Genomic DNA, 27895 nt, shown 5'->3' with positions numbered 1-27895 from the left:
GTTGTGACAGAAACCAGGCACGTGCAAGGAGGGGAGTGAAGCTGCATGCATCCCTGGAGCTGGGTGGTGAGGAAGAAGATGGCTTCCCAGATGCGCTGCCAGCTGACTGGGGGTGGAGGGGCATAGGAGGGTTTCAGAGTTTCTCTGAGTTTGTAGCAGATGTTTTCAGATGTTCATATGGGGCAGCTCCCCATTCCTGTGAACTGTGCTGGGGTGGAGGTGCAGCAGTGAGCCTTGTGTCAAAGGGGTAGGAGAAAGCAGGGGGCCTCTGACATCTGGAAGAGCCTACTCCATCTCTGGCCTTCCCCAGTCTCCAAGATAAGTATGAATATGTGATCTTATTCTATTTTCATGAAAAAGTCTTTGTGTTGCCAAATGTCACTGGCAAGGTTGCTCTGCACTATTCTTGGACCCCTCCCTGCCACCATGTGTCTTTCCCTGCTCTACCATGCCCCACTTGAAGATCTGGAAGTAGCTGTCTTGCAGTGAGGGTAGGCAGTGGTAGGCCGTGAGAGATTTTCTGGTTGGTGCATAAGGGAACATGGAAGGAAGCACATGGATGGTGCCCAGCTAGAGGGTGGGATACCCTGCTAGGGGAGAGGCTGGAGTTCTCCAAGTGGAGCAGCAACTGTGTAAAATAACTTCAATAACTGTTTTGGATGGAGGTGAGGTGTGTGTGCATGTGCTTTGCTGTGTGTGTTTCTGAAATCTGAGGGAAGATTTTTTTAATATACATATATTTTTAAAGCTGCTAAGTGTGTGTGTGCACCAGAGCTCCCTGGTCCCTCGTAGAAAAGTAATAAACACAGTCACTCTGTAGCAGAGTTCAGTGCAAGCAGGCAAAGAAAGTGGTTTGTTCTCTGCTTTCTGTGGTATAGTGCTTCATCAGCTTCTGGGTTCCTGCGGGTGGGATGGGTGGCCTGTGGAGACCACAGTTGATGTATGTTCTTCTGTGTGTGCGAAGCTTGTCTGCTTCTCCTCTGTTCTCCTCTTCTTTTACCCCACTAGGACCTGCTCAGGGCTGCTCTGAAACATGACAGTCACAGTTGCTCTCTTAAGAGCCTACCAGAGAGAGTCACAGTACAGAGGAGCCACCTTCTTCTCCCTGTGTTGGCAGTAGGGAGGGGGCAGCAGGGTGAACTCCTCCTACCATCATTGCTCATCTGGCAAGCCTGGATCATGCTGAGCAGATGAAGCCTGTATTGCAATAAGGTGGTGTTTTCCTGGGTCAGCCAGGACATCTTGTTGGCCACTCTCATTTCAGTCCGCAGGAAAGCAGGGCTCCAGGGGATTGCAGAGATGCTGCTATCGTCATACACTTGCAGAAGATCTGCTGTCCAGCCTGTCACACTGTAAGGGGTAGAGAAAATAGCAGCGCTTCCCTGCAGCAGCAAAAAGAAAAGTCTAGACTTCTGATGGGGATCCTTAGTGTGTGACAGACTCCTAGTCTCTGCCAGAGGCTCTTACTGCTTTTACAGGCTTAAAAAGAAACCCAAGACCTTGATACCCTCTGTTAGTGCTGGGAAGAGTTGTGTTATTTCTGTGAAATGAAGGTGTGAACAGTGGTTCTTTCATAGCTCGGAAGGAGGACTCGGGCTGTACATGGCTGATAGCAACCCAGCTGCTGCTCCTTTGCACTTCCGAGTGCCCAGCGTAATACCTTGCTCTTCATAAGAGGTTTGGTGTTGCTGGGGCAGACAGACCCTAGCCCCACTGTGCTGTGAGGCGCTGTTTTGCCCCAGTGTCAGGGTCACAGATAACAATGTGTGGCTGTTTCTACCTGTGTGCAAACTACTGCTGGGTGTTTTTAAAACCCAGGGGTAGCGGATTCAAGGTTCAGTTTCACACCCATGACCCATCTAGCTATGGAGTTATGCTTGCATGCTGTGTGTTGACAGTGCAAATTTCATGTCTGCTCACCATGAAGAGTGTTTTGGGAGTTTGACTGCATTGCATATGTATTTGTATTTCACCGATAAACCAGAATTTTTTCTGTCCCACTGATAAGCCAGAAACTTTCCCATCCAAAATGCTTGTACGTGTGCTGCTGTTGTGGAATCCTTGCAATCGTGTGTTTTACAGCTGTGATGTCATGTCTGTCTCTTTACCATCCCAGTGAAAAGCCAAATGTTGCACAAACGTGGCAGGCCAATAAAGCATGGCAGAACCAATGGCAAAACATACCCCATTGTTTCTCCTTTCTTACCCAGGTACGTACTCTGCAGGCTGTTTCCTCCCCAGGTAGGGTGGTTCCATAGCAGATTGCCTGGGAGGCCATTTGCACTGCAGGTGGGTTGGAGGTCATGACTCAGCTCCCATGGGCTATAACACAATTTCCTTGTTCCTGTGTGTCTAGAGAGTGCCCTTGAGTGAACCTGCTCAAACCCTGAAAACTGCCTCATCCATCCTCACTGGAGAACCACTGGTTGGCTGCACCACAGCCTGATGTCAGTATTGACCAAGAGAGTCACTGTGCACTTGGGGGTCCTTTGCCTTGGTAGGCATGCGCTCCATAGTTGTGCGCCTCTCAGTGTTGGATTGCTTCTGTGGCTGGAGCTTCTCCTGAACACCAGTTTTATAAATAAAAAATGGGATTTTTTTTTTTTTATTTCAAAGTTCCTAGTTGGGTGAGGTCCTTTGTGGAATCCAGAGTGTCTCCTTTTGTTAGGCTTCATTATGGTAAAGGTGTTCTGGGAGTTCTCTCCAACAGACCAGCTTTTTAATTTTTTGTCTTTTAAAATAAGCCAGGAGTTATTAAATAAATAATCTCCATAGTTCTCCCCTGGTCTGTGGGCAGCACAAAGGAAGAGCTGTCCAGATCTGCCTGCAGGTGGTCAGTTCAAAACTGCTGCCAGAGGCAGATCTGGCAGGCTACAAACACTTCTTTCCCCACCTTTACCTCCAGAAATAATTTGTGTGGATGTGTCAGAAATCTCCAGACTTACGGAGCAAGTACACCTCCCTTTCCTTCAATGCTGAGGTGGTGGGTACCTTGGCACGTTGTCTCTCACTTCGTGTTTTGTGTGTGCAGCCAGAGCAATTAGTCCATTTGGGGGTGGGGAGGGCTAGGCTTTAGCGTGGAATTTGGAGGAGCTGGCAGGTCAATCCTCTGCCACAGGCCCTCCTGCATGATCTCAGGCAAGCCGCTCATCTTTGGCTCTGCTGGGGATGACAAAGCTGCTGTACGGGGCAAAGAGGGTTGCAAGGGGAGTTGTCTTGCTTTCTCCTTTTCTGGGGAGCTGTTAAACACTGGTTGTAGGAAGTGTGTAGTCTGAGGTAAGTGGGAGGAAAGCATGGAGAGGGGCATTCATGTATACCTGAGCATGTGTATTGGCCTTCATGAGAGGTGGTCTTCTGTTGTTATGATGCATGTGCATCTCTGGGTGAGTACCAGTGGAGGAGGAGGGTACTAGTGCCTTCTGAGGAAGGGGCAATTGGTCTGTCCCACAAAGCATCAGCATAGTAAGAAGGCAGGTGGGGAAATAAGAGATTCAGCTGTGAAACCAAGTGGAGAACAAGCCACAGAAATAAAAGGAAGGCTGGCTAAAGGAAGAGTTCAGTTTGAGGCACCATGAGTTTGGATGGATTTTGTTGCAAAGGGGAGAGCAGCAATAGTGATGCCTTCTTGTATGAATTAAATGAACTGAACTGAGAAAAGCAAACCCTGTGCTCACCTCTGTTCAAGCCTGCCAGCAGGGCACTATTGCTGCATGGTGTGGGGCTGCCAGGGCTCCAGTATTGCCTTCCTGAAACAATCTGCATGGGTGGCAAGTGGTTGAACTGGGGCTAGTCAGGTTCCTGGATCCTAATCACATTCTTCATCCCTTTTCTCTTCAAATTCCAGGCACCTCAGAGCAGAAAGCTCGTGATGAAGAAAGGGTCAGTGCTAAGCAGTTACCTGACGGATGACAAGCCGGTCAGACGGGCATCTGTGTTGTGTTTGTGGTGTCAGTCTGTGCCCACTGGAGTATCCTGTCAGTCAAGCTGTGCCCTGTGTCTGGTTTTCCCACCTTGGTGGTGGCTGGTTTTGGGAGCATGGTGGGGGGTGCAGCTTGACTGTGGCTCTAGCTGTCTCTTGGCATCAGGTGGTGTTGGCTCAGCAAGAAGCTGAGGATACTGTTAGCTGATTTCCACAGCGGGGTGGCTCCCCTCTCGGCTGCTTCTACATGTAGCAATGGGGGAGCAAACCGAAATGCCATCAGAAGCTACGGGAGCATTCGTAGCGTGGGAGTCACAAAGGCTGCCTCTGATTGAGTCAGGCAGCTCCATTAAAATGACTGGATCATCTCCCAAGTGTGCCAGTTCCTCCTTGGCTAACAATCCTACGCCAGAGCCCATATCTCTGGGTCAGGGGAGAGGGCAGGAGTTGCACAAGGCTAGTGCTGTCTCTGGCAGCTGAAAGCTGCAAGGAGAGGGCCTGGCTCCAGGTGGGTTCATCCTACCCTTCTCCCTCCACACCTATGCAGATGCTCACCTGGCACACCAGGCCTCCCCTTCAGCCAGGGCAGGTGACCATGTCTGTGTGGACCCTTTATTTTTTTTCTTTTTCACCCTACATGCAGACTGCACAGTGGTTTCAATACTCACATACGCCTGCTTGCCTGAACTGTTAAGTATCAGCCCTTGCAAACTAGTTGTGTGACCAGCACATCAGTATTGGCCAAAAGCCTGGTTCCTCTGAGAGGCAGGGGAGGCCAGCCGAACCCTGACCCAGCTTGGAGCTGGAGCTCCCCTGCGACTGCTGGCCCCAAACAGGTTTCAAAGGCAGTACATTTCCCTGTCTCCTCAGAAAGTTCCACTGCTTCCTAGTTTCTCCTGCTGCAAACCAAAGACATAGATCTAGGCTCAGAGTTTCTCACAGCTTCAACTTGCCTTTCATACTTGCAATTTTGGTAGTGGCATTTAAGAATTGAGCTTCAAGCTCCCGGGCTCATGGACTGATGGAATACCAGGTGAACTGTGGAACAGGGCTGATTCTTGAGCTCAGGCTGGAAGGTTGCTTAGATAGGTCTGAGGCAGAGCTCTGTCATAGCTGTGTGACTGGCAGACATGCTATCCATGGGATCTGGCAATCAAGTTGCCCCATCAGCTACTTCTTGCAAAGATTCTGCTAGCTGCTGCTGGCATAAAGCTACTGGAAAGGCTTAACAGGTGGAGAAGTCTGGCAAAGAGGGTTATGTGAAAAGGGGAGAAGTATTTGTTGATCCTGTCTCTGTCTCAGTGCTCTGTCACACCATATTGCTTCAGAAACATCAATAGAATCCAATAGATCTGCAGTCACTGTTCAGAAAGTTTTGTGTTTGTCCCTTCCCTGCCACTTTTTCGAAGATTCTTTTGAGTCTCAGCCCCTCATTGCTGTGACTTCTGCCAGCCCTGGGAGCTGGAGGCTGTTCCCCAGAGCCTGAAACTGGGAGGATGTGTCTGTTTTCCATGGAGAGAGGTTCCAGCTAGCCTGGCTCTGGGCTGGCGTTTGGGGCAGATGCAGGGCCGATGACCAGGAAAGTGAGCTCCCTTTCATGGAAGAAGTGTAGGCATGGCAGCAGGTGAGTTTTGCAGCCCTGATGGGGTGGTATATTTGCAGGAGGGAGAGAGAAGAGTTGTTGCCTTGAATCCTGCACTAGTAGCAAGAGAAAAATGTTGCAGAGAGGTGGGATATGCTGCCTCTGAAGAGCTTGACTGTAGTAAGCCTCTCTAATTTGCTTCCAAATGCAATCTGTTGGTCAATGAAGGCAATGTAGACATCTGTGGTGGATAAAGCCCTTCAGTTGAGTTCTAAGCTTTCTCACTCCTTTTGTCTAGTTCTTTAACTATGAAAAGCCAAGGTAGAGCTAAGATGCTGTCTTGCTTCTCAGCAATTATTCCAGTAGTTTAAATTGGTTATTCTAGCTGTTGTTTTGAAGATTATTCTCCCACTTACCATGTCAGCTCTACCCCCGTGAGCAAAGTGCATCAGCCTGCTCCTGTGTAGGCACAGTCAGTGCAACACCTACTCCGCACTACCACAGCTGGTTAGAAGCTTGCATAAATAAACATCTTTTGGGTCCTGGCTCCTTTACCTCAGGCTAGGTGCAGATGCAGGCCGGAGCAGAGCCAACACCAGGCAAAGTGACTCTGGTGTGAACATGTTCACTGTACTTTGCACACTTGTAGCAGGTTTCTGCTGCCTAAACTCAGTAAGACTCTGCTACAGCAGTGTTTGGAAGTGATGGGCTTGTTCCCTGAAGCATGGCTGTGTGCCTTCAGCGAAGGGCAGTAACATGCATGCACACTGCATGTGGCTTCTCAATGATCATTAGTCACCCCCCCACCCCCGGCATGCAGTCAAAACCCTTCTTGCTAACCTCAAAACCTTTGTTACCTTTTGGTGTTGGATTTGTTTTTTCCTGTTGCCACCTTGGTATGCTTTGCCTTATTTTTTAGTACTGGGGGAAATGGGAGACAAATAATCCTTGAAAAATCTGGAAGGTGGGAATTTTTATTAAAATTAATGAAATATATGTTGGCACATGTGAGTACAGTGTAGCTCAGGTGAGCTGTCTCTCTTTCCCTAGAGGTGCTGCTGATGCCTCAGTCACAGGGAGTTTGGGGAGTGTATGTGTGAAGTAGAGTTCCTGCAAGCACAGCATATGCACTAATTGGACCACATTGGTTGTTTTGGGAATGTGCAACCTCCTCCTCTTCCCTTCACCCCCTTCTCTCCCACCCTATTTGTGGTGCGTATGGGCTTTGATACAGACAACTGGCCTCTGTGGACCTTCCCTTCACCTTCCCAGTGGATGTGGCTGTGGAAGAACCCAACAGGAGGAACTGTAAATACTTCCCAGGCAACAGAACAGGGCTGAAGACAGGAGAAGGAGACAGCACAAACTTCGGAGAGAAGAGCAGAGACAAGGAGAGATGGTCATTGGCAGCAGATGCTGAGTGGTTGAAGATGACTTTGAAGGGTGATGCTGATGGTAGAAAAAATGCAGATGGATTAGATGATGCTCTGTTGCCTCCTAGAGAACAGCCTGTTGGCACCAAAACCAGGGTGAGTGTAATTACTTGAGGTTCTTCCTCAAATACCTGCTATCGGGGACCTGAGGGTTTCTGATTATCTTCCTAACTCCAGCTCCATAGGTTTATAGTGCAGGAGTGCAATGCCTAAATCCAAGCACAGTCTGCAGCTGGGCTTTTCAAAACTGCATCCCTTTCTCCCATTGTAGCTCCAGGCACTGGAACCAGCCAGCTGTTTCCCAGACCGCATTTTTAAAGTGGTGTTTGTAGGGAACTCAGGTGTTGGGAAGAGTTCCTTCATCCACCGCTTCTGCTATGACAGGTTTTTGGCTGAACTCAATGCAACCATTGGTAAGTAATAGAGTTCCTGACTCATCTAGCTAAGAAGGGTGGGAAAGGTAGCCTGGACACATGCTTTTTGCCCATACTTTAGCCCAACTAAATGTAAAGACGGTCCCTCTCAATTTCAAATCAATCTTGCAATGTCCCTGAATTAGATAGTGTTGATTCTGGCTATTGCAATGGCAAGCTGTTCTCTCCCCATCCTATTTTATGACCATTGTTACCTTCCTGACAGGTATTGATTATCAAGTGAAGAGTCTTATGGTGGATAACACCCAGGTTGCCTTACAGCTGTGGGATACAGCTGGACAAGAGAGGTAAGCAATTTCTTTGAGGATGCCCTACTGCCAGGCTCAGCGCAGGAAACAGGAGGGAGGAGTGCGTGCACCTCATTTCTGTCTCTGGGAAGACTGTTAGCTTCAGAAGGACCAGAGAGGTCGCAGCAGCTAATCCAGTGCTGAACCTGCAGCAAAGGTCTGCTTCAGAGATTTCTAGAAGCCGTGGCTGTGAAGCAAGGCCTCAGGAGATTGCTGTGAGGACTGATGGAAAATTAGTTTTCCGTATATCTGACCTGCATGCTTGTGGTTTCAGATAGTCTATCCATAAATCACTGTATGGTGTGAGGTTTGAAGTTTCCCTAGCTCTAAAAGCTCTCCTGCATCAGCCTGCTTCTGGGAAAAGCTGCAGGATAGGGCTGCAGATTAGAATAAAAATGAGGGCTCTGGGTAGACACTCTGTCCTCAGATTCAGTTGGGTTCCTGCTGTCCCCAGCTGTTCACCACCAATTGCTATTCAGAGTGGAAAATCTGATTTAGACAAAGCCAGCTGAATTAGCTTGGCCTGTGGGGAAGGTGATTTCGACTACCCTGCTGGACTCTTTCAGTGAGGTTATTGGCCCCTTCCATTGTCCCTTCTGCTGGCAGACTCACAGAAGTGATAATCCTTGGCAGGGGGCAGTGTAGCTTTTTGTGACGGTGAATACAGGTTCTGCTTTTGAAGGCCTCTAGTTTCAAAAGCCTGGGCAATCATTCAATGTTACCAGCACTGTTGGTGAGGATCAGAGTAGCAGAGATCACACTTGACCCTCATCTGCTACTAGAGATGAAGGCCCACCACTGCCTATTTCAAGGGGGCTGTTTATCTCAAGAGCTTGGCAAAAATAAGTACTGGGTATTTTGATCTAAATATGTTATGGGGGCAGGCCTTCAGGAGGCAGCCAAAGTCATGGGAATATTATAATTCTGAACTGTGCCAACAGAATAATGATGCTGTCTGTGTCAGTCAGCTAGACGATGCAGACCTGGTACTTGCAAGAAAGAACTTGGCTGAATGCTAATACTGAATAGGAGACCTGGGAATAAGCAAAAGCTTTTTTTTATGTCTAAAGAAATCTTAATTACTTCTAACTGGAGGTATCCAATTATGAATATCCTATGGAAGAGACAGAGAAACCACTTGGAATGTGCAAGGAGAACTCCTTGGTGACTTCCCTGAGATGAGTGCATGCTACATTTGTAGTTTCTTCTGGAGCATCTGGCCTGTCCTGTGCACCTTGACTGCCAGAGTCTGTGCTTTGTCAGTTGCATAGTTGTCTGAATGCCATGCTGCTATTGTAGTGAGAAAGAACAGGCTTCAGGCAATCATCTGAAGAGTTCAGGAAGGTCACTACTACCTGTAGGTTTCTTGCCTCTTAATAGGAGAGCTTGTTATCCTGTGCAGAGCTGAAATACACAGCTCTCTAATGAGATCTCAGTACTTGTGTTGCATTTAACTCCATCAGTTTGCCATCCATGAGGTTATATCATAGCCTTGTCACAAACTGCTTACAAATTTTAAGGTTGTTTGCTTGTTTGTTTTTGGTTGGAATTTATTCCCAAAATGCAAGTCTGTGGTTCTAACTGGTACCCACAGGGCAAAGTAGATGTCTGGTGGGAGTTTCTTCTGGAAATTGTGTCTAACTGCTGATTTTATGTATGATGGCATTGCTTTTTAGATTTAAAAGTGGAAACAGATTGTATTGATGTTGAGATCTTAATTACTGTTTTGGAAGCACTGGGGCAGACTTTATGCATGCCTAGTTTATACTTTGGTGCAGTTTAGTCTGCAGATTCTTCCAGACTCTAGAGAATGGTCAGGGTTTTTCCATGCATTTCCCTTTTTACAGGTAATTACCTTTTTCTGTCCCACCAAAATGGACTCTTCTGTTTCCTTCCTCCTGACCTGCAATTGTCTTCCTTTCAGCTTTCTCAGCACCATGCATTTGGAAAGACTCCTGCTTATTCATGGCTGCCAGGCCTGACTCAAAGGTGCAAAGATCAGACCTGTCTGTCACCAGTCTGTACACACCAGCCCCAGGGGACATATCTTGCACACAGGGGCTGCCAGGCCTTGCAGAGAGCCTGCACTAAAAACCAGATAATCCTATTCTGGCTTTTGTCACAGCTATGGTTCTGAGAGTGCCTTTGGTTTTGTTTGGGCTCAGGTTTCGGAGCATTACCAAGCAGTATTTCCGGAAGGCGGATGGGATTCTGGTGATGTACGACATTACAGCTGAGTGCTCCTTCATGGCGGTGCGGAACTGGATGAGCAGTGTCCAGGTAAGAGCGGGGCCTCGGCTCTCTAATGCTGGTGGTACTGCCACTGCCTCGCTCCAGACCAGTTCCAACAGTTGGTCTGGAAGTGATATTCTATGATGCCACAGGAGGTCCTATTTACCTTGGGAAGATGAATTATCAAAGCAGATGCTATGGGTACTACCTGCGGTAATCAGTTTCGGACCAGGGGCTTCTTGTTGAACATACCAAAGCCTGTGGTAGCTTATTAAATTAGGGACAGCTGTTTTTATGGCAGAAGGTGGTGGGACCTGCTAAAACAGTAGTGTATGTTATTAAGCAGCATCTCCTAAACATGGCCATGTCACACCTGCGCTCAGGCAAGGAGATCTGGTGTCTAGCCTATGCACTGAAAGGGAGATGGCCCTCATGTGTTTAGGCTCAGACCTGTAGCAGGCATGCACAGTACTTCACACGATCACATCCTGAGTCTGCTTTGAGACTTCTAGATGAAACAGAAATATTAGTAATACCTTATTTTTTTTCCTCATTGGCTTCAACTTTACCAGGTGTCCTGGTTTTGTTAAAAAACAAGTTTCTCTTTTAGTGAATTTTTGCCTGTCAGCTAAAGCCTTCATATTAGCTGCATTTTCCTGGAGAACCCGACACATGTTTTGGTTAAACCTAGCAATGGAATGCAAACTTATTGATAAGCACGGATGGACATCTCGCGAGAGGGGCAACGAGAAACTGATGACCGAGAGACTGACCAACGGTATATAACATTCCATTCACGTGAATACTTCATATAAAAGTGGGAGATCACGAGGATCTCGTCCCTTTTGTCTCTTTTCCCTTTTTTCCTCATGGCTGACATTAGGAGAGGACCTTGCTGGTCGTCCCTGCGAACTGAGGCCTGGTGACAGACTGAATCCAGCTCCGGTTGGCTACAGAGTCTAATCCAGGACTTTGGGTGCTGGCTCTGCAGTTGCTGAGACTTACAAGATTGGTTTTGTATATTTTGTATTATTTTCTCTATTCTTATTAGTAGCATTAGTAAAACATCTTTAACTTTTCCAACTCTCTTCTCTCTGTCCTTCTTTCCCTCCTGATCGCCTGTGCTGAGTGGGAAGGGGGGAGAGAGAGGGGCAAAAGGGGGAAGTGGGGGGGAGAAGAGGTTAACAATACATCTGCCAGGGTTTGATTGTCACCCCGCAATCCTAACCCTCGACAGATAATTGGCGCCCAACGTGGGGCAAGAGAAAGGGGTAAATTTGGAGGTTTTTGGCTTTTCTACTGCTCTGACGTACCTTTCAATTTTCTTGGCACGGTGCCAACTCATAGAGTTGTGATACTCGCGCGTCTGTTTGCTTCGGATATTTTTTAGTGGTATTAAGGCAAAGTGAATTACATTGATTTAAAGATGTTATGGCAAAAGTTGTATCAGTTATTTTCTACATTGTGCTCGCTGATCCCATATCTGTGTTGGTGTTTCTTTCTGAATCGAAGTATTCATTATATAACAACAAGAAACTGGACAGCGGTCATGATGATTCTGTGTGGTATGGCACTGATTTATTTCATTATACTGCAGCCGCTAATGAATTTCTACTCGCTTCTGCTTTACCTTGAAAAACCTCCAGGAGAGATTAAAGAGCAGAATGGCTCTATATTTGCTAATTGGTCAAGCGAATCTTTAGAAAGGCTGACTAACAATACTTTTGTGTTTTCGCTAGGACAGTTTGCAAATGTTTTAGAGAACTTTGAATATCCTTGGAGCTTTGATAGAACTGTGATGGTGTTATCTGGTTTGCTGAATGTATGTCAGTTTGTGTTACTGTTAAGAGAAATGAGGTTCAATAGGAGGTTTGCGTCTCTTTTTAGTCCTGAGATTTGCGGTGCGCCTTCGGAAGCTTTAGCAAAAAGCACTCCTAGCCGCTCGAGAAAAGGCAAAACAGCCAAAGCTGCTGCTGCAGCCACTGCCCCCCCAACCGCGGCTTCACAGGCTGAAGCTACAGCTCCTCCGCAGAGCTCCTCTGCCAAGGTCGCTGCAGATAATGTTACCTCTCCAGCCTCAAAGGCTAACAAGGCAGCCCCCCCGTCTTCACACACTGGGCACTGTTGCTGCTGTAACCACAGCAATCACTGTGACAGTCACTCAGATTCTGGAAATGAATCAGATGATGGTGAACCCATATCAGCATCAGTTGCTGGTTGTAAGAAAGTCACTAGAAAGACTACCCGTGCAGCAGGTGATGGCACAGGGCCAACATCAACCCAAGAGGCATCATCATCAGGACAGGGTGGAGATGAAGTGACCACCACTCGGTCCTTTTCTCCAGGTGAGCTGAGAGATCTGCGAAAAGACTTTAGTCGTCGTGAAGGCGAGAATATTTTAACCTGGCTGCTGCGATGCTGGGACAATGGGGCAGAAACAATTGAATTAGAAGGTGGTGAAGCCAGGCAGCTGGGATCTCTGTCAAAAGATTCCACCATTGATAGGGCAATTTCAAGAGAGTCTAATGCCGCTACTCTCTGGACCCGACTCCTGGCAGCTATGAAAGTCAGATTTCCCTACAAGGAAGACTGTATATCCAAGTTAGGGAAATGGAATACTATGGAGAGAGGTATCCAGTTCCTGAGAGAATTAGCTGTGCGAGAGATCATCTATCTAGGACCAAACAGCCAAGAGGGGACAGACCCAGATAGAATCAATTGTACAAAATCTATGTGGCGCAGATTTGTACAAAGTGCACCACCTGCATATGCTAAGTCATTGGCAGGAATGGTGTGGTCAGCTAGAGGTGTGCAAGAAATTAATGAAGTGATTGAGCAGCTCCGGTACTTTGAGGACAGCCTTGCTGGTTCTCTACGGGCTTGTGTCTCCGCTGTGGAGAAACTGTGTGAAAAATCTGATGACCGGTTTGAAAAGCTGTTGCAAGAAATCAAAGAGCTCAGAGAAGACTCGTACCGTTCACGACCTGCACAAACCTATGTTTCAGCTGTTAGGAGAAGGCGTTTCCAATCTCGAGAGAGAGGGCAGAGACAGCCCACAAAAAGAGGTTCACTGTGGTTCTTCCTACATGAGCAGGGAGAAAACATGAATAAGTGGCATGGAAGGCCTACCTCAGAACTTCAAGAACGAGTACGTGAGATAAAAGGAAAAACTCCTAGGAAGGTGGCTGCTCCAGTTTACAAAAGGAGCAGAAGAGATTCTGATGCTCTTGAAGGAACCTCTAATTCACACCCAGAGACTGTGCAAAACAGGAATTAGAGGTGCCCTGCCTCCAACCAGGTGGAGGAAAGGGATAACAGAGTTTATTGGACTGTACAAATACTATGGCCTGGTACAACACAACCCCAGGAGTACAAAGCTTTAGTGGACACTGGTGCTCAGTGCACAATAATTCCTTCTAATTATAAAGGAACACAATCCATCAATATTGTTGGAGTGACTGGGGGATCCCAGGAACTGACTGTTGTAGAGGCTGAAATGAGCCTAACTGGAAAAAACTGGCAAAAGCATCCCATTGTGACTGGTCCAGATGCTCCGTGCATCCTTGGTATAGACTACCTCAGGAGAGGGTATTTTAAGGACCCAAAAGGGTATAGGTGGGCATTTGGTATAGCAGCTGTGGACACTGAGAAAATTGAACAGCTGTCTGATTTACCTGGTCTTTCAGATGACCCTTCTGTTGTAGGACTGCTGAGGGTTGACGATCAGCAGGTGCCAATTGCTACCACGACGGTGCGTCGCCGGCAATATCGCACCAATCGAGACTCTTTGATTCCTATCCAGAAGCTGATCCGTCAATTGGAAAGCCAGGGTGTGATCAGTAAGACTCGCTCACCTTTTAACAGCCCAATCTGGCCAGTGCGTAAGTCTAGTGATGAGTGGAGACTAACTGTAGACTATCGTGGCCTGAATGAAGTTACACCACCACTGAGTGCTGCTGTGCCTGACATGCTAGAGCTGCAATTTGAACTGGAGTCAAAGGCAGCCAAGTGGTATGCTACAATTGACATTGCTAATGCATTTTTCTCTATTCCTGTAGCAGCAGAGTGCAGGCCGCAGTTTGCTTTCACCTGGAGGGGCATCCAGTATACATGGAATCGCTTGCCCCAGGGGTGGAAACACAGTCCTACCATCTGCCATGGACTGATCCAGACCACGCTGGAGCAAGGTGAAGCTCCAGAACACTTGCAATATATTGATGACATCATCGTATGGGGCGACACAGCGAAAGAAGTCTTCGAGAAAGGTGAGAGAATAATTCATATTCTTTTGGATGCTGGTTTTGCCATAAAACGAAGTAAGGTCAAGGGACCTGCACGAGAGATCCAGTTTTTAGGAATAAAATGGCAAGATGGCCGTCGTCAGATCCCAATGGATGTGATCAACAAAATTGCAGCAATGTCTCCACCTACTAATAAGAAGGAGACACAGACTTTCTTGGGCGTTGTAGGTTTTTGGAGAATGCACATTCCTGACTACAGCCACATTGTGAGCCCTCTCTATCGAGTGACTCGTAAAAAGAACCAATTCGAGTGGGGCCCTGAACAACGACAAGCCTTTGAACAAATTAAGTGTGAGATAACTCATGCGGTGGCCCTTGGACCAGTCCGAACTGGACTAGATGCTAAAAATGTGCTCTACACCGCAGCCGGAGATAATGGACTTACCTGGAGCCTCTGGCAGAAAGCACCAGGAGAAACCCGAGGTCGACCCTTAGGTTTTTGGAGTCGAGGATACAAAGGATCTGAGGCCAACTATACTCCAACTGAAAAGGAGATACTAGCAGCATATGAAGGAGTTCGAGCTGCTTCAGAAGTGATCGGCACTGAAGCACAGCTCCTCCTGGCACCTCGACTGCCGGTGCTGAGCTGGATGTTCAAAGGGACGGTTCCCTCTCCACATCATGCAACCAAAGTTACGTGGAGTAAATGGATTGCACTGATCACGCAACGAGCTCGAATTGGAAGTCCCAACCGTCCAGGGATATTAGAAGTTATTACAGACTGGCCAGAAAGCAAAGACTTTGGGATGTCTCCAGATGAGGAAGAAGTAAAATGTGCTGAAGAAGCACCACCATATAATACGCTTTCAGAGACTGATAAGCAGTATGCACTGTTCACAGATGGATCCTGTCGTCTTGTAGGAAAACATCGAAGGTGGAAAGCTGCTGTGTGGAGTCCCACACGACAAGTTACAGAAGCCACTGAAGGACAAGGTGAATCCAGTCAGTTTGCAGAAGTGAAAGCCATCCAGCTGGCTTTGGACATTGCTGAACGAGAGAAGTGGCCAATACTTTATCTCTATACTGACTCATGGATGGTAGCAAATGCCTTGTGGGGGTGGCTACAGCAATGGAAGAAAAGCAACTGGCAGCGCAGAGGTAAACCCATTTGGGCTGCCACACTGTGGCAAGACATTGCTGCTCGGCTAGAGAGCCTGCCTGTGAAAGTTCGTCATGTAGATGCTCATGTGCCTAAAAGTCGAGCCACCGAGGAACATCTAAACAACCAACAAGCAGATCAAGCTGCTAAGATCAAAGTAGCTGAGGTGGACTTGGACTGGCAACATAAAGGTGAACTTTTCCTAGCTCGGTGGGCCCATGATGCTTCAGGGCATCAAGGTAGAGATGCAACATACAAATGGGCTCGTGATCGAGGGGTGGATTTAACTATGGACACTATTTCACAGGTTATTCATGAATGTGAAACTTGCGCCGAAATCAAACAAGCAAAACGGTTAAAACCTGTATGGTATGGGGGGCGATGGTTAAAGTATAAGTATGGAGAAGCTTGGCAGATTGATTATATTACACTTCCACAAACACGTCAAGGTAAGCGTTATGTACTTACAATGGTGGAAGCAACCACTGGATGGCTGGAAACATATGCCGTGCCTCATGCTACAGCCCGAAATACTATCTCGGACCTTGAGAAGCAAGTCCTTTGGCGGCACGGTACGCCAGAAAGAATTGAATCAGACAATGGTACTCATTTCAAAAACAGTATTATAGACAATTGGGCCAAAGAACATGGTATTGAGTGGGTATATCATATTTCATATCATGCACCAGCCTCTGGGAAAATTGAAAGGTACAATGGTTTGTTAAAAACTACACTAAAGGCACTTGGTGGTGGAACCTTTAAAAACTGGGATTCACATTTAGCAAAAGCCACTTGGTTGGTCAACACTAGGGGATCAACCAATCGAGCCGGGCCTGCCCAATCAGAAATTCTACGGACTGTAGAAGGAGATAAAGTCCCTGTAGTACACATGAAAAATATATTAGGAAAGGCAGTCTGGGTTACTCCTGCCTCAGGCAAAGGCAAACCTATTCGTGGGATTGTTTTTGCCCAGGGACCTGGCAGCACCTGGTGGATGATGCTTAAGGATGGAGAAGTTCGGTGTGTACCTCAAGGGGATTTGATTTTAGGTGAAAATATGCAATGCTGAACTGTATGATGTGAATTGCTGCACTAACAATGTTTAATAAGTGTCTTTCAGATCAAGACAATGGTGATGAAACTAGAGCTAGCTTCTTCGAGTGGCGCCCGACACCTTCTTCGGAGTTGGTGTCCTTAACCCACAAGCAGTGGTCATGAGATGCATTTGTATGATTTTTCTTGCCCTGGGAGACTGTTGTGACAAAATGAACTTCATGAACTTTTCAAAGGATGGTCCACTGATTAATTACTCCTGTGTATATATGTACATATGTATATATATATATATATATATAGTAGTAGTGATTAATTAGATTGTATTGATAGATTGTATTGATAAGGTTTAAGTATTCAGTGAATGTCATATTATAAGGGGTGGAATGTCCTGGTTTTGTTAAAAAACAAGTTTCTCTTTTAGTGAATTTTTGCCTGTCAGCTAAAGCCTTCATATTAGCTGCATTTTCCTGGAGAACCCGACACATGTTTTGGTTAAACCTAGCAATGGAATGCAAACTTATTGATAAGCACGGATGGACATCTCGCGAGAGGGGCAACGAGAAACTGATGACCGAGAGACTGACCAACGGTGTATAACATTCCATTCACGTGAATACTTCATATAAAAGTGGGAGATCACGAGGATCTCGTCCCTTTTGTCTCTTTTCCCTTTTTTCCTCATGGCTGACATTAGGAGAGGACCTTGCTGGTCGTCCCTGCGAACTGAGGCCTGGTGACAGACTGAATCCAGCTCCGGTTGGCTACAGAGTCTAATCCAGGACTTTGGGTGCTGGCTCTGCAGTTGCTGAGACTTACAAGATTGGTTTTGTATATTTTGTATTATTTTCTCTATTCTTATTAGTAGCATTAGTAAAACATCTTTAACTTTTCCAACTCTCTTCTCTCTGTCCTTCTTTCCCTCCCGATCGCCTGTGCTGAGTGGGAAGGGGGGAGAGAGAGGGGCAAAAGGGGGAAGTGGGGGGGAGAAGAGGTTAACAATACATCTGCCAGGGTTTGATTGTCACCCCGCAATCCTAACCCTCGACACCAGGTGACTTTTTTTTTCTCCTTTCTTTTTTATTTGGTCACTATGTATTAATACTGTAGTCTCCTCCCCTGCTTTATTTTCAAATTATTGATAAAAGGGAGGCTTTTATCTGACAGGGGAGACAAAAATACCTGTCTGTATAATTTAAATAAGTTGTTTATAGGTGACTCAGAGCTGAAGGGAAATTGTCAAGGGTGGTTTTGTTTTGGTTGTGCTGAGTCTCAAAAATGAAGATCGAAGTGAAATGAATAAGCATAGTTTGGAAGTTTCTAATATTATTAGCTTCCACAGGCCTCTTGGGGGTAAAAAAAAAACCCCACTTAGCTATTTCTTTGGACTCTAAAAGATCCAGGATTAAGATTTTCAAAACTAACCATCCTCTGAAAATCAAGGTCCTTTCAGGAAGGTTAAGCTCAGCACAAAGAAAATCAAAGCACCCAACATCTGTAACTTTTAATAATTTATCTTCTTTTCCTTTCCCCCTCTTAGTATTTATCTTGCTTTGAAGCTGTTCAGGTACTCTAAGTCATCCAGTGCAGTCAAGTGTGGAAATGACTTTTAGCCCCATTCTTTAATTCTTACTCTGGTGATGTTCTAGTGAGTCAGTGGAACTAGAGGGAGTTTTAGAAAAGGTAATGGGCTCCAGGAATCGCCTAGGAATAACAGTTCCTACAGACATCCTATACAAGACTTGAAAGTTTCTTAGCTTGCTTGGCCAGTTGATTTTCAGCAAGGGATGGCTGAGTTTACGACAGCACATCAGGCAAATAGCACTGCACATACACATAAAAATAATTGAACTTAATTAGAGGCTCTGACTGAACTTAAATTCTCAACAGGCTGTAGGACAAACTCCTTTCTTTAGGCTTGTTATTTCCCAGAGAGGAACTTATGTCCTGTCTCACTTCTCTCAGTATGCCAGCTGTACATACCAAACATTTGAAATACATTCCCATAGTTTAAGCTTTCTTCCAAAAAATCCCTGGGGCTATTTGAGAAATGGCCCTTTAATGAGCTAAAGGGCCTGATCCTGCTGCTGCTGAAGGTCTTGTTTGCATGAGCTGGAACAGGATCTGCTCCAAGATATTTTCCTCCCTCAGCTGAGGGAGCACCTCTAGGGTGCTTTACTCTGTTTCTTTTCGCAGGAAGGTATCAACGATGGAGCAGTGGTCTTTCTGCTTGGAAATAAAATGGATGCTGTGCAAAGAGAGACACGAAATGTGCCCAAGGTGGAGGGGGAAAGGCTGGCGAAGGTGTGACTCTGTTCTGCTGCTTGACCTATTCTGCAGCTTCCCTCCAGCTGTGGGGAGGGCAGCCTGCTGGCAGGAAGCCCTCCGGGAGCTATTTCCTATTACAGTACCTTCCCTCTCCCTGCCCCTCATTTCTCCAATGCAGGCATGTACTGAGGTCCTTCTGATACCAGGGAGGATGAGGTTGTGGCCAGCATGTGGGAGATAGTGGCCCTTGAGGCATGGTCATGTATCTCTCTTGAGGCCTGATGCCTCCTTAACCATGACGCTCACTCTTTCTGAGGGGAGGATGCATAGCTGTTTTCCCATTTGAGGACTTCCCTAAGTGCGTGCTCTGCAAAACCATCCTGCCTGCTTCCTCACTCTCTGCACCTGGATGCTTACTGGTACCTTGGCCTCTGGGTGGGAGAAAGCAGGGTGTCAGAGGTGTTCCCCATCTTCTGGACTCCACAGCACAAAGGTAAGGCAATCCAAGTACCCTGGGCAGATGTTTTCTCTTCACAAATAACTCCCCCAGAATTCCCTTTTGGACACTCTTGCTGGGCCCCCGATGTTGAAGAGGCGTCTCCTTTGCCCAGGCTGGTGAGCAAGGTGTGTGCCCCAGCGGGGTGGTAACAGCCACCCTCCTGCACCCAGCTGCTCTTGGCAGAGTTCCTGACGGTGAGGGTGGGCCCGCTCCCAGGGCTGTGGATGAAGCGGGGGGAGCGCTGGCAGCCAACATGGATGTTTGCTGTGCTCTCTGACAGGAATACAAGGCTGTCTTCTATGAGTGCAGTGCGATGACTGGATATAACATCACGGAGTCTATGCTGCACATGGCCAGGTCAGTGCACAGGAGCAGTTGCCCTGGGGTATTTCCCCAGCTGCAGGTGATTGGTGCGGGGTCTCCTGAGGAATGGACAATTAGAGGAGGTTGTCAGAGACAGGCTATCTGCCATGTCACAAAAAAGACATGGAACAACATGCTGTTCCCCCTGACGCCAGGTCCTAGTCTCCTGTGTCAGGAGAGTACCAAGTGTAGACTGGACGTTGAAGTCCGTATGCATTTCTAAGGGTTTTTTCCTCTTTGTCTTATTAAGCATTTTACAGAATGTGATATTTTGGTGGCAATATTTTTAAATGGAGATCAGACATTTTGTAAGGCTGAACGAAGTTTGCTCTAAGGTTTTTGTTTTTTAAGAAAACAAGCAGTTTTGAAAAAAGTCTTTGAAATCTTGCAAGGAGAATATCCTTTTATTTTCTTTTATCCTTTTTACCTCCTGCTGCATCATCTCTGTTAAATTCACAGCAGGACTTAGCTGGGATGATTTACTTACTAGCTAGGTAAATCATGTCTGCCACAGCATGTGCTTTCAGTGTGTTTTATTACCCTGCTGCTGCCAGAGATGGTCTGACAGGTGAAGCAATCAGCTGAGATTCTGCCATCAGACACAGGCCACTCACGCCCCAGTCTGGTTCTCTGACTACTAAGCCATGCTGTCCCCTATCATATGTGTCCAGTTTATTTCCTTGTTCCCTGGAAATTCATGCTTGTTTTCTATGTGTGGTTTTATCTAGCCCAAGTTCCAGAGAAGTCCTGTCTTTGAGCCAGTCACTTTGTACAACTCTAAATGTCCCTGGCTGATGGGGAGCAAAGGGCTGAGCCAAATACCTTGGCAGGAAGAGCTCAGTAACCAGGTTGTGTTGTTCATCTGTGCTGCTTGTTCCAGGCTGCTGACAGCACAAGAAGACAGGCAGAGGGAGAATGCCCTGCAGCTGGAAGATGTCAACAGAAGGAAAGGGTGCTGCATATAAAGCACATCAATGTATCAGAAAGAGACATGGGCCAACACTGTTCCATGAAGCTGGGGTTCCTTTTGAGCAAGCCAAATCTGATGGTATCAGCTCTGCAGAGACTTGGGGAAGCTGCAGCTTTTCCCCACCTGGGAATTTCAAGGCACTAAATCAGACCAAAATGTACATATGATTCGTGCTGTTCAGTTTCCCAACTGCACCCAGCCCTAGTCTCTAGATGCCTCTGGTTCTTTTTGGGAATTCAGCTGGTCTTGGCTAATAGCACAAACTGGGCCTTCTCTCTGGAGAGGTTGCTTCACTTTAAAAGTCGTGTTCCTTTTTTTTCTGGCAAAGAAGTGGTCTAGCAGCAGAGTGTGGAGAACACATTGGGTGCTCTATTAAATAGACCTTTAGTGTAAGAGAGATTTTTTTTTTTTTAATTTGGGCTAACTCTAGGTAGTGATGCATCTGTCTCAAAGAGCAGTATCTCCTCTTGGTTCTGTAACAGCAAAGCCCAGCTCAAAGCCTGCTGTGGTCAGCAGGAAATCCTCCATAAGTTCTTGTTATTTCTGGATGAGGCCCTGCATTTACATCAAAATTTGGTTTGACTTGCCAATATTGTAGTTAACTGATGCCATATGTGGAAATAGTATGAACTGATAAAGCCATATCCCAATGGCTTTCTTCACTTTCTTACCCTAACAGACCTTGTCACTGTCCCTCTCTTCCTGTTTACAGAACACAGAGCAGTTGCCATAGAACTTGCAGGTGCTGGCACATGCTGCTGATTCATAACCTTTTGCAGAAGCTGTGCTGTACATACTAGGGGGAGGCCGTATACAGCCTGTTTTAAGGCTGAATGCTGCCTGTTTCCTCATATGCTCTTATCCTTTAATGAAAAATCTCCAGCAATTAGGAAGTGACTCATCCGAAGTACTGAAAGATCCCACCCTGCTAGCTTGAGTACAGTACTTTAACGTACCTGCGCTGGAAGCACAAGACAGTTGCCTGTGTGAAACGTACCTAGTGAAGCTTTTTTTCTTGTGGTCACTTTGTGCAATAATGTCGCTATCCTGGTGAAGTGCCTCAGAAAGAGCAGGACTGAAGCTAGTTCCCCTTGGGAAGGGGCCTTCTTGTTACGAAGGAGTTGGGCAAAGCGGGGCACAGGCCAGTCCCAGAAGTGTGCCTCTTATTGCTACTGCTGTGCCGGGGCACAAAGTCCCTGCTGTTCTCTGGGGTGTGATGCCTTCTGTTTTGTAGCTCAGTTGCTCTTAAAGCCTTGTGAGACGAAGTGAACTTTTCTTATAAGCCCTGTTCCTTTTCTTCTTTGAGCCTGTTTCTGTACGTGACTGACGTTTTAGGTGCAAGATGTGATACTGCAGCTGCGAAGCAGTCCCCCCAACCTTGCAGCACAGGGATCCCTCTCCTGGGATAAGGCAATTAGTCTGCCTGTTTATTACGCAGATTTCTCTGGGAATATGCAGGAAGAGTGCTCTGAGTCACCTACAGCCCATCAGCGTTACAAAGAATTTTTGTGGTTCCTCCCAGTTTTACTCCTGAAAGAGGAAGTTTTTCTCTGGAAGTACAGGATTCCTGACTAAAAGGAATAGCTAAAAGTAATTAAGCTCTTGTTCAGTCCTTACTGCTGGCTGGCTGTAGTTCTCATAGTGTTTAACTGCAGTAATGCCTTCCAGAGACTAGGAATCAGAAAGTTAGAAGCAGTCCTGAAAGAACCAGGGCTGCTGGTGTGGAGTCTAGAGCTAACACCAGCAGTGCTGCCAGTGAAACTGCTTGTGTTTGCAAGAAATGATGTTTTGGAAGGGGAAATCCTCTCTGTTTTCAGAAAGCACCTGTCACCTGAATACAGACATGGCTTTCTGGCTTTCTAGCCAATGTGGCCGTGAAGGATCGCCAACATTATCACCAGTTGAATAGGTCAAACCCACTACCTGAGTTGGGGGAGCTGCTGTCAATGATTCCTCTGCATCATGCTCCACTTGCAGGTTAATTAGGAGTGAGTGGCACTGACTAAGAACTGGAATCTTTGGTCAGGACACATCAGTAATGCTAATATTTACTTGCCTGAAGCAGCAGGATTTGGGAAGGCACTGCAGAAGGAGAGAGTAGTATTCTATCTGCTAATGCCGTCTGAATGCGTGCCTCCCACACTGTGTACAGACCACATGAAAGACAGGTGTGAAATACAGCTGACAGAAAAACAGGCCAGTCTATGTATTACCTTCATCAGTGCTGTCATATTGCAATGGCAAGAACTACCATGCATGTTTTCTTAGTGTGCAGAGTACAGGCAATAAATAAATGTTGTCTTACAAATGGTTGTGTTGATATTTTTTCAGGCACTGCAGGAGATTCATCCTCCTTTGTTCAGTCTCTGTAGCATGACCTCCTCACTGCTCAGGAAGTGCTGAGAAGCCTGTCCCACATGGTGGTACAAATGGGAGGTTTATAATTAGAGAGTCAGTTGATCAGGATCCCATGTTTTTTGGGCAGCACGGGAGCAATTAATCTCTAGTCTTTTTTTTTTTTTTTTCCTCTTTGAAGCAGCCAGAGTCTGGCTGATCAGAGAAAGCGGAACAGGGAGGACAAAAACAGGAAATGCTTCCCCAGTGTCTGGGAATGGGAAATACTTTCAGAGAGGACATGTTGTCACCTTGTACCTAGATTTGTAGAACTAAACATTCATTTTAATGAATTCACCAGAGCCAGGAATTTGGTTGTTTTTAATCTTCATGCCCTGGCATATCTCCAAGTGGTATGTTTGTGCATTAGAGAACTAATGTCTCTACAGCTTTGACTAAAGAAATTATTACTCATTTCCTCTGCTATAAATTGATAACACTGGAAATAGTTCACCGTAACATCTCTGTTTTAGCAGGAACAGGGCGGACTTCTGTTTCTACCATGACAAAGAGGGACAGAATTTGTGCAGGTCACGCTTGGATGACAGTAAGCACCAGGATGGGTTTTATTATTGGATGGTCTTTGTCTCTTTACACAATATTTAAAAGCCCCATTGGAAGACCTTGATGCTTACAGTCTAGAGGGGTACACTGTTAGTTTTTAAACCTGATACCAGACCCAAACTAGACCTGACTGTCCACAAAATTCCTAATTTTACTATACTGCTACTGTTTTTGTCACAATCTCTCCTGCTTCTAAATGAAAGGCCTGGGAGCAGCTACCCTCTGCAAGCAACTGTTAGACACTGCAGCAAAAATAAAAATCAAATAATGGGCATATCCTGAGGTGGCATGAGAGGAGGAAGGATGCAAAACAGATTCTGCCTGAGGGCTTATCCCTGTGCTGTATCGGCTGCAGCCTCTTAGTGAGCAGGTGACTCTTTGCATGTATCTATAAGGCATTTTGGAATTGTATCACAAAAAAGTAGCTCTCTTACAGCCTAGGAGGCCTATCGTGGCATATACAGCAGTGCAGTTGTATATACAATCAGATCATGGGGCAAAGGTAAAAAAAATCATCTGCTCTGATAAGCAGCCACAATCCCACAAAACTTGGCACACAGGCAAAAAGGGACTCTGCTCTGTCTTGAATTTCACTTGTCTCTTTTGTGTTAATATGCTGAGGATAAGCATAACAGGATTAGTCTGACAGCATCTCTTTGAAAATCCAAACAGGGCTGAAGAGTTAAGTTGAAAGCTTTCCACGGGACAAATGTAGGAATTGCAAAGGTTTGGGATGTTGGTTTTCTTTATTCCAGCAGCCTGAACACCAAGGGACAGTTTTGATTCACACTGATTTAATCAGTTCCTGCTATGGGGATCATGCAGTTTGTCATGCTTTATTTTCTGTCCTGTTACCTTCTTCTGTTTCTGTCTTTTCTTGCTCTTTTTACTTGTTTATTGCTTAGTCTTTATATATATATTGACAAGTACTTAAGTTCCAAGTATAAGTTGATCTCATAGTTCATGCTATATACCTTTAAATGCTTTATTTGGAAATCTTCGGCTCAGCACCAATAAATCTGCAGTGTTGCACTTCAGAGCTTCATCAACTCTTTGAGCCAGTGTCAGTCTGCTCATTACTTATCTGTGTGTTTTATGAATCACACAGAAATTTTGGTTGGCACAGCTACAATAATCCAGCTCCAAACTCTTCAGGCCTGCAAGGCATGATTTATATGCTTATCAAGCCAAGCAGTAAAGAGGCCCTGATCCTGCAAAAACAACTAGTCCACAGGAGACCTGACCACGTAAAATTAGTTTTTCTGAGATAAACACGTATGTCCAGTAAATATATATTACTCCAGCAATAAGCCAAGGACTGGGGTGCGAGGAGTCCTCTGGCATAGCTCACCCTTACTTGCAGGCTTTCCCAAGAACTTGACTGCTGCACAGGCAGCAGTTGTGCCTAATCATGCCCGTTTGCTGACCCAAATCTGCCAGGGTGGGAGGTTATGCTCTTTCATGTTTGTACGTGAAATCTGCAGATGTGGTGGCCTGCATCTTTTTGCCTCCTGGCTCTGCCGCACACTGCAAGAAACCTCTCCCTGTGTGTGAGCTGGTCCCCTAAGGCTCTATTTAATCACTTGGCTCTGCAGGAGCTCTAAGCTAAAGCTTAGGTAGGAATCCTGAAGGCTGAGGAGAGAGGAGTTGGTTTACTCATTGGGAAGGATGATCTGATTTTTGAGTTAGTTATGTGGGCAGGAGAGGTTAAGTGTAATAGCTGAAGCAAACACCCAGGACAACCTAAACTGGCCTTTTCCCTTCCTCTCTTCCCACCCAACTCTAAAAAAACATGCACAGCTGCTCCTCTGCTGAGGAAGCAGGCTAAGGTCTTTCTCCTTAGCCCAGCCTGTGTGTGGGGCTGTTGTGTAGCACAGATGTATCTGGGCTGAAGTTAAAATGAGGTAATGGAAGGATGAGGCAATGTGCCAGTCAGGGCTTGAGCTTGATTTACACGATGTTTCATGGAAAACTCTTTTAACAAGCAGGTCTGGTGCCTAAAAAAAAATAGAAGCTCCAGCTCAAGTTTGCTGTGCTGTGTTGCCTGCGGCAATGGAAATGCCAGCCTAAGGCCCAGGTGGCGAGAGCCAGGGGTCACAGCTACCCGAAGCATGGTTTGACAGCCGTGCAGAGCACCAGCAACGCCAACTGCTCCGCCACCATTCCGCACACCTCGGAAACCACCGGATTTCGGGACGCTTTGTTTTGCAGAAATTGAAAAAACCCACGCGGCTGTTCCACGCCAGCCCCGGGCCCTGCTGCGCCGGAGGGAGGCGCCCCCCGCCGAGGCACCGCCCTGCGGGGTCGGGGCGGGGCGGTGGCCCCCGCTGGGCGGCCCGGCCCGGCCCGGCGTGGGCTGGGCGAGGCGAGGCGGGCCGGGCTGTACCGTACCACCTCCCATCTCTCGGTGCCTTCCCTCCCTCAGAGCGCGGCAGATCGGGGCGTGAGTCGGCACTGGGAGCTCAGGTCTGGCACGGCTCGGTGCGGAGGGGTGAGGCGGGGCGCCCCCGAAATGGCGGCCGACTGGGGAGGCAGGGCGGGCGGGCCGGTCCGTCCGCGGCCGCTGGCGGGGCGCGAACACAGCCTCAGGGGCTGCGGGGTGGGAGAGGGGGCCGAGGGCAGTGTGGAGTGGCCGTGGGTGCTACCCGCAGAGCCGCAAGCAGCCCGGCCGGGGTGGGGGCAGGTTGAGTGCTGCCCAAGGGCCCCGTTGGTTGCCGCTGGGCTCTGGCGCGCTCCTCGCCCGCCGCTCCCTCCCGCGCTGGGCCGTACCTGGCCGCAGGCACCGAAGGCCAGCTCGACTGCAGCGCTGTTTCGCTTCCCTGTCAGCTCCCAGTGGCACTGTACAACTTCACATGGCTTGGCTTTTGCATTTTTTTTAAAGTGTTTTAACCTGTTGCAGGAGTGGGGGTTGATGGGTGGTGTCAGAAGCTTTGCATTGTGAATGGCTTAGGGAAGGTGTTCTGAATGTTTCCATAATTTTGTGAAACGATATTTATCTCCCTCTGCCTTTTTGTTAAATCTCCCTGTTGTACCAGTAAGACTTGGGCTTTATGTTGGGCTTTTAGGACCGTGTGAGGCAGAGGAGGGGTAGAGCAAGCCCTTGTTTACTGCAAATCCAAGTGATGTTCCATTTCTTTCATTTTCTGGAAGCTGAGTCAGATGGGAAGCTGAAGGTGATGGGTTATTGCTGCACCACGGTGTTACTTGCCATCAGGAATCTTTCCCAGTAGCCTTTGCTCCGTGTCATCTCATGAACATAAACTGTTGTAAACTTAAGAAGTCCTGACATTTCCTGAGGGCTTCTGTAATCAACCTCTTGCAGTATCCTGTTGAATTTTAGCAATGACATGTCTTTATTCCAGGCTGCTCTGTAGCATCCACTAAATTATGCTGCTTCAGTTCCTTCATTGTCCTATAGCACTTTCTGACTTGCTCTTAGAGTTCACAGGGTGTCTGGTAGAACAAGGGTTAATTAAAATGGCATCATCTGTCAGAGATAATGTCCAGTCATGGCCATTTTGTTGAAAGTTTTGAAAAAGGTCTCCTTTGCCAAAATGCGTTTCCTTTGCCATTGGCAAGGCCACAGCCTAGGTTCTTAGGAAAGTTTCTGGTGTGTTGAGATACCTACAGTTTGGTATTGTCAAAGCTGAAGAATCTCTTAGCGTGTCATTAGACGGATGAAGGTCTATCCCAGTCCTCCTGTGTGGCTCTCGCTGCTGCCAAAGCAGGGTTTTGTCTCAGGTTTGCTAGAGCTGCTCTTCGGTGCCAATACTTTGAGTTAGATATCCTTGCTGAAAGCTTGGGTTGTGAGTCAGAGGAGTTGGCAGCTTTTGAGCTCCTCCACGGAACTATGCTGAGATCACATCCTTGCTCTGTAGTTTCTTGATGATGTCTTTGAGTTCCTGACCTGGTTAACTTTCTGTTCATATGCTGTATTTCTGCAAAAAGCATGTTTTATTCCAAACTGTTGCATATATCAATTGTCCAGTGGCTTTTTTTTTTTTTTAATTTTTTTTTTTTTTAATAATGGCTTATCTTCTTGGTGGAGTCCTGTAGTGGAGGAGAATGGTTCCCCCAGTTGCCTGGTCAAAGTCCTGGCAGTCTCTGTTGTATGTTGACTCCAGTAAACAATAAGAACATGCCTTTTCTATGTGCTTGAGATAATGTGCTGTATATGACATCTCATTTTACTCTGGAGTCTGAGGCAGGGTAGTATGTTTTGTGGGAGCTTAACAGTCAAGTTTTCTTTTTACTGGCTCAAGGCAAGTGTGTTAAAGGAGGGTTTATTCTTAGCGCAGAGAGCATAGCACTGAGTAAGAGGAACTTTGACAACCCAGTTGGGGCTGTGGCTCTCTTTGATCTAATACAAAAATCATCAGAAGAGTTAGCAGTGAGTACCAGCCCAAGAAGATTTTTCTCTGATGCCTTAGCTTCCCAGCCCCGTTGTGCAGAAAGGAGGTCTTGTGCCAGTTTGGAAGTGGGCAGCACACTGAGGCT

At 46.8% G+C, this 27895-nt stretch overlaps 2 protein-coding genes across 4 annotated transcripts in view; both read left to right on the top strand.

Annotated features, from left to right (window-relative positions):
* The window catches only part of CRACR2B (calcium release activated channel regulator 2B), a 59931-nt gene extending 37183 nt beyond the window's left edge, over positions 1-22748 (top strand). The window contains 10 exon segments of the mRNA XM_065839425.2: positions 3845-3938; positions 5346-5473; positions 5476-5543; positions 6736-7030; positions 7206-7347; positions 7574-7655; positions 9821-9935; positions 18537-18644; positions 19388-19464; positions 20351-22748. Coding sequence (XP_065695497.1) covers positions 3845-3938; positions 5346-5473; positions 5476-5543; positions 6736-7030; positions 7206-7347; positions 7574-7655; positions 9821-9935; positions 18537-18644; positions 19388-19464; positions 20351-20435 — 1194 coding nt within the window. The 3' untranslated portion in view covers positions 20436-22748.
* Positions 22749-25712: 2964 nt separating this feature from the next.
* Positions 25713-27895, top strand: part of CD151 (CD151 molecule (Raph blood group)) — a 39963-nt gene continuing 37780 nt past the window's right edge. Inside the window, exon 1 of one of the 3 annotated variants that reach the window (XM_065839422.2) lies at positions 25713-25864. The gene's annotated coding sequence lies outside the window, so the exon portion shown is untranslated. Of the gene's footprint in view, positions 25890-27895 lie in introns of all 3 variants that reach the window. The other 2 variants (XM_071809032.1, XM_065839424.2) reach the window with 2 other exon arrangements.

This window comes from Patagioenas fasciata, chromosome 5, assembly GCF_037038585.1.
Source record: "Patagioenas fasciata isolate bPatFas1 chromosome 5, bPatFas1.hap1, whole genome shotgun sequence".
NCBI lineage: Eukaryota > Metazoa > Chordata > Aves > Columbiformes > Columbidae > Patagioenas > Patagioenas fasciata.
The sequence above is the reverse complement of the archived record's forward strand: the minus strand, read 5'-3'. Positions and strand labels throughout refer to the sequence as shown.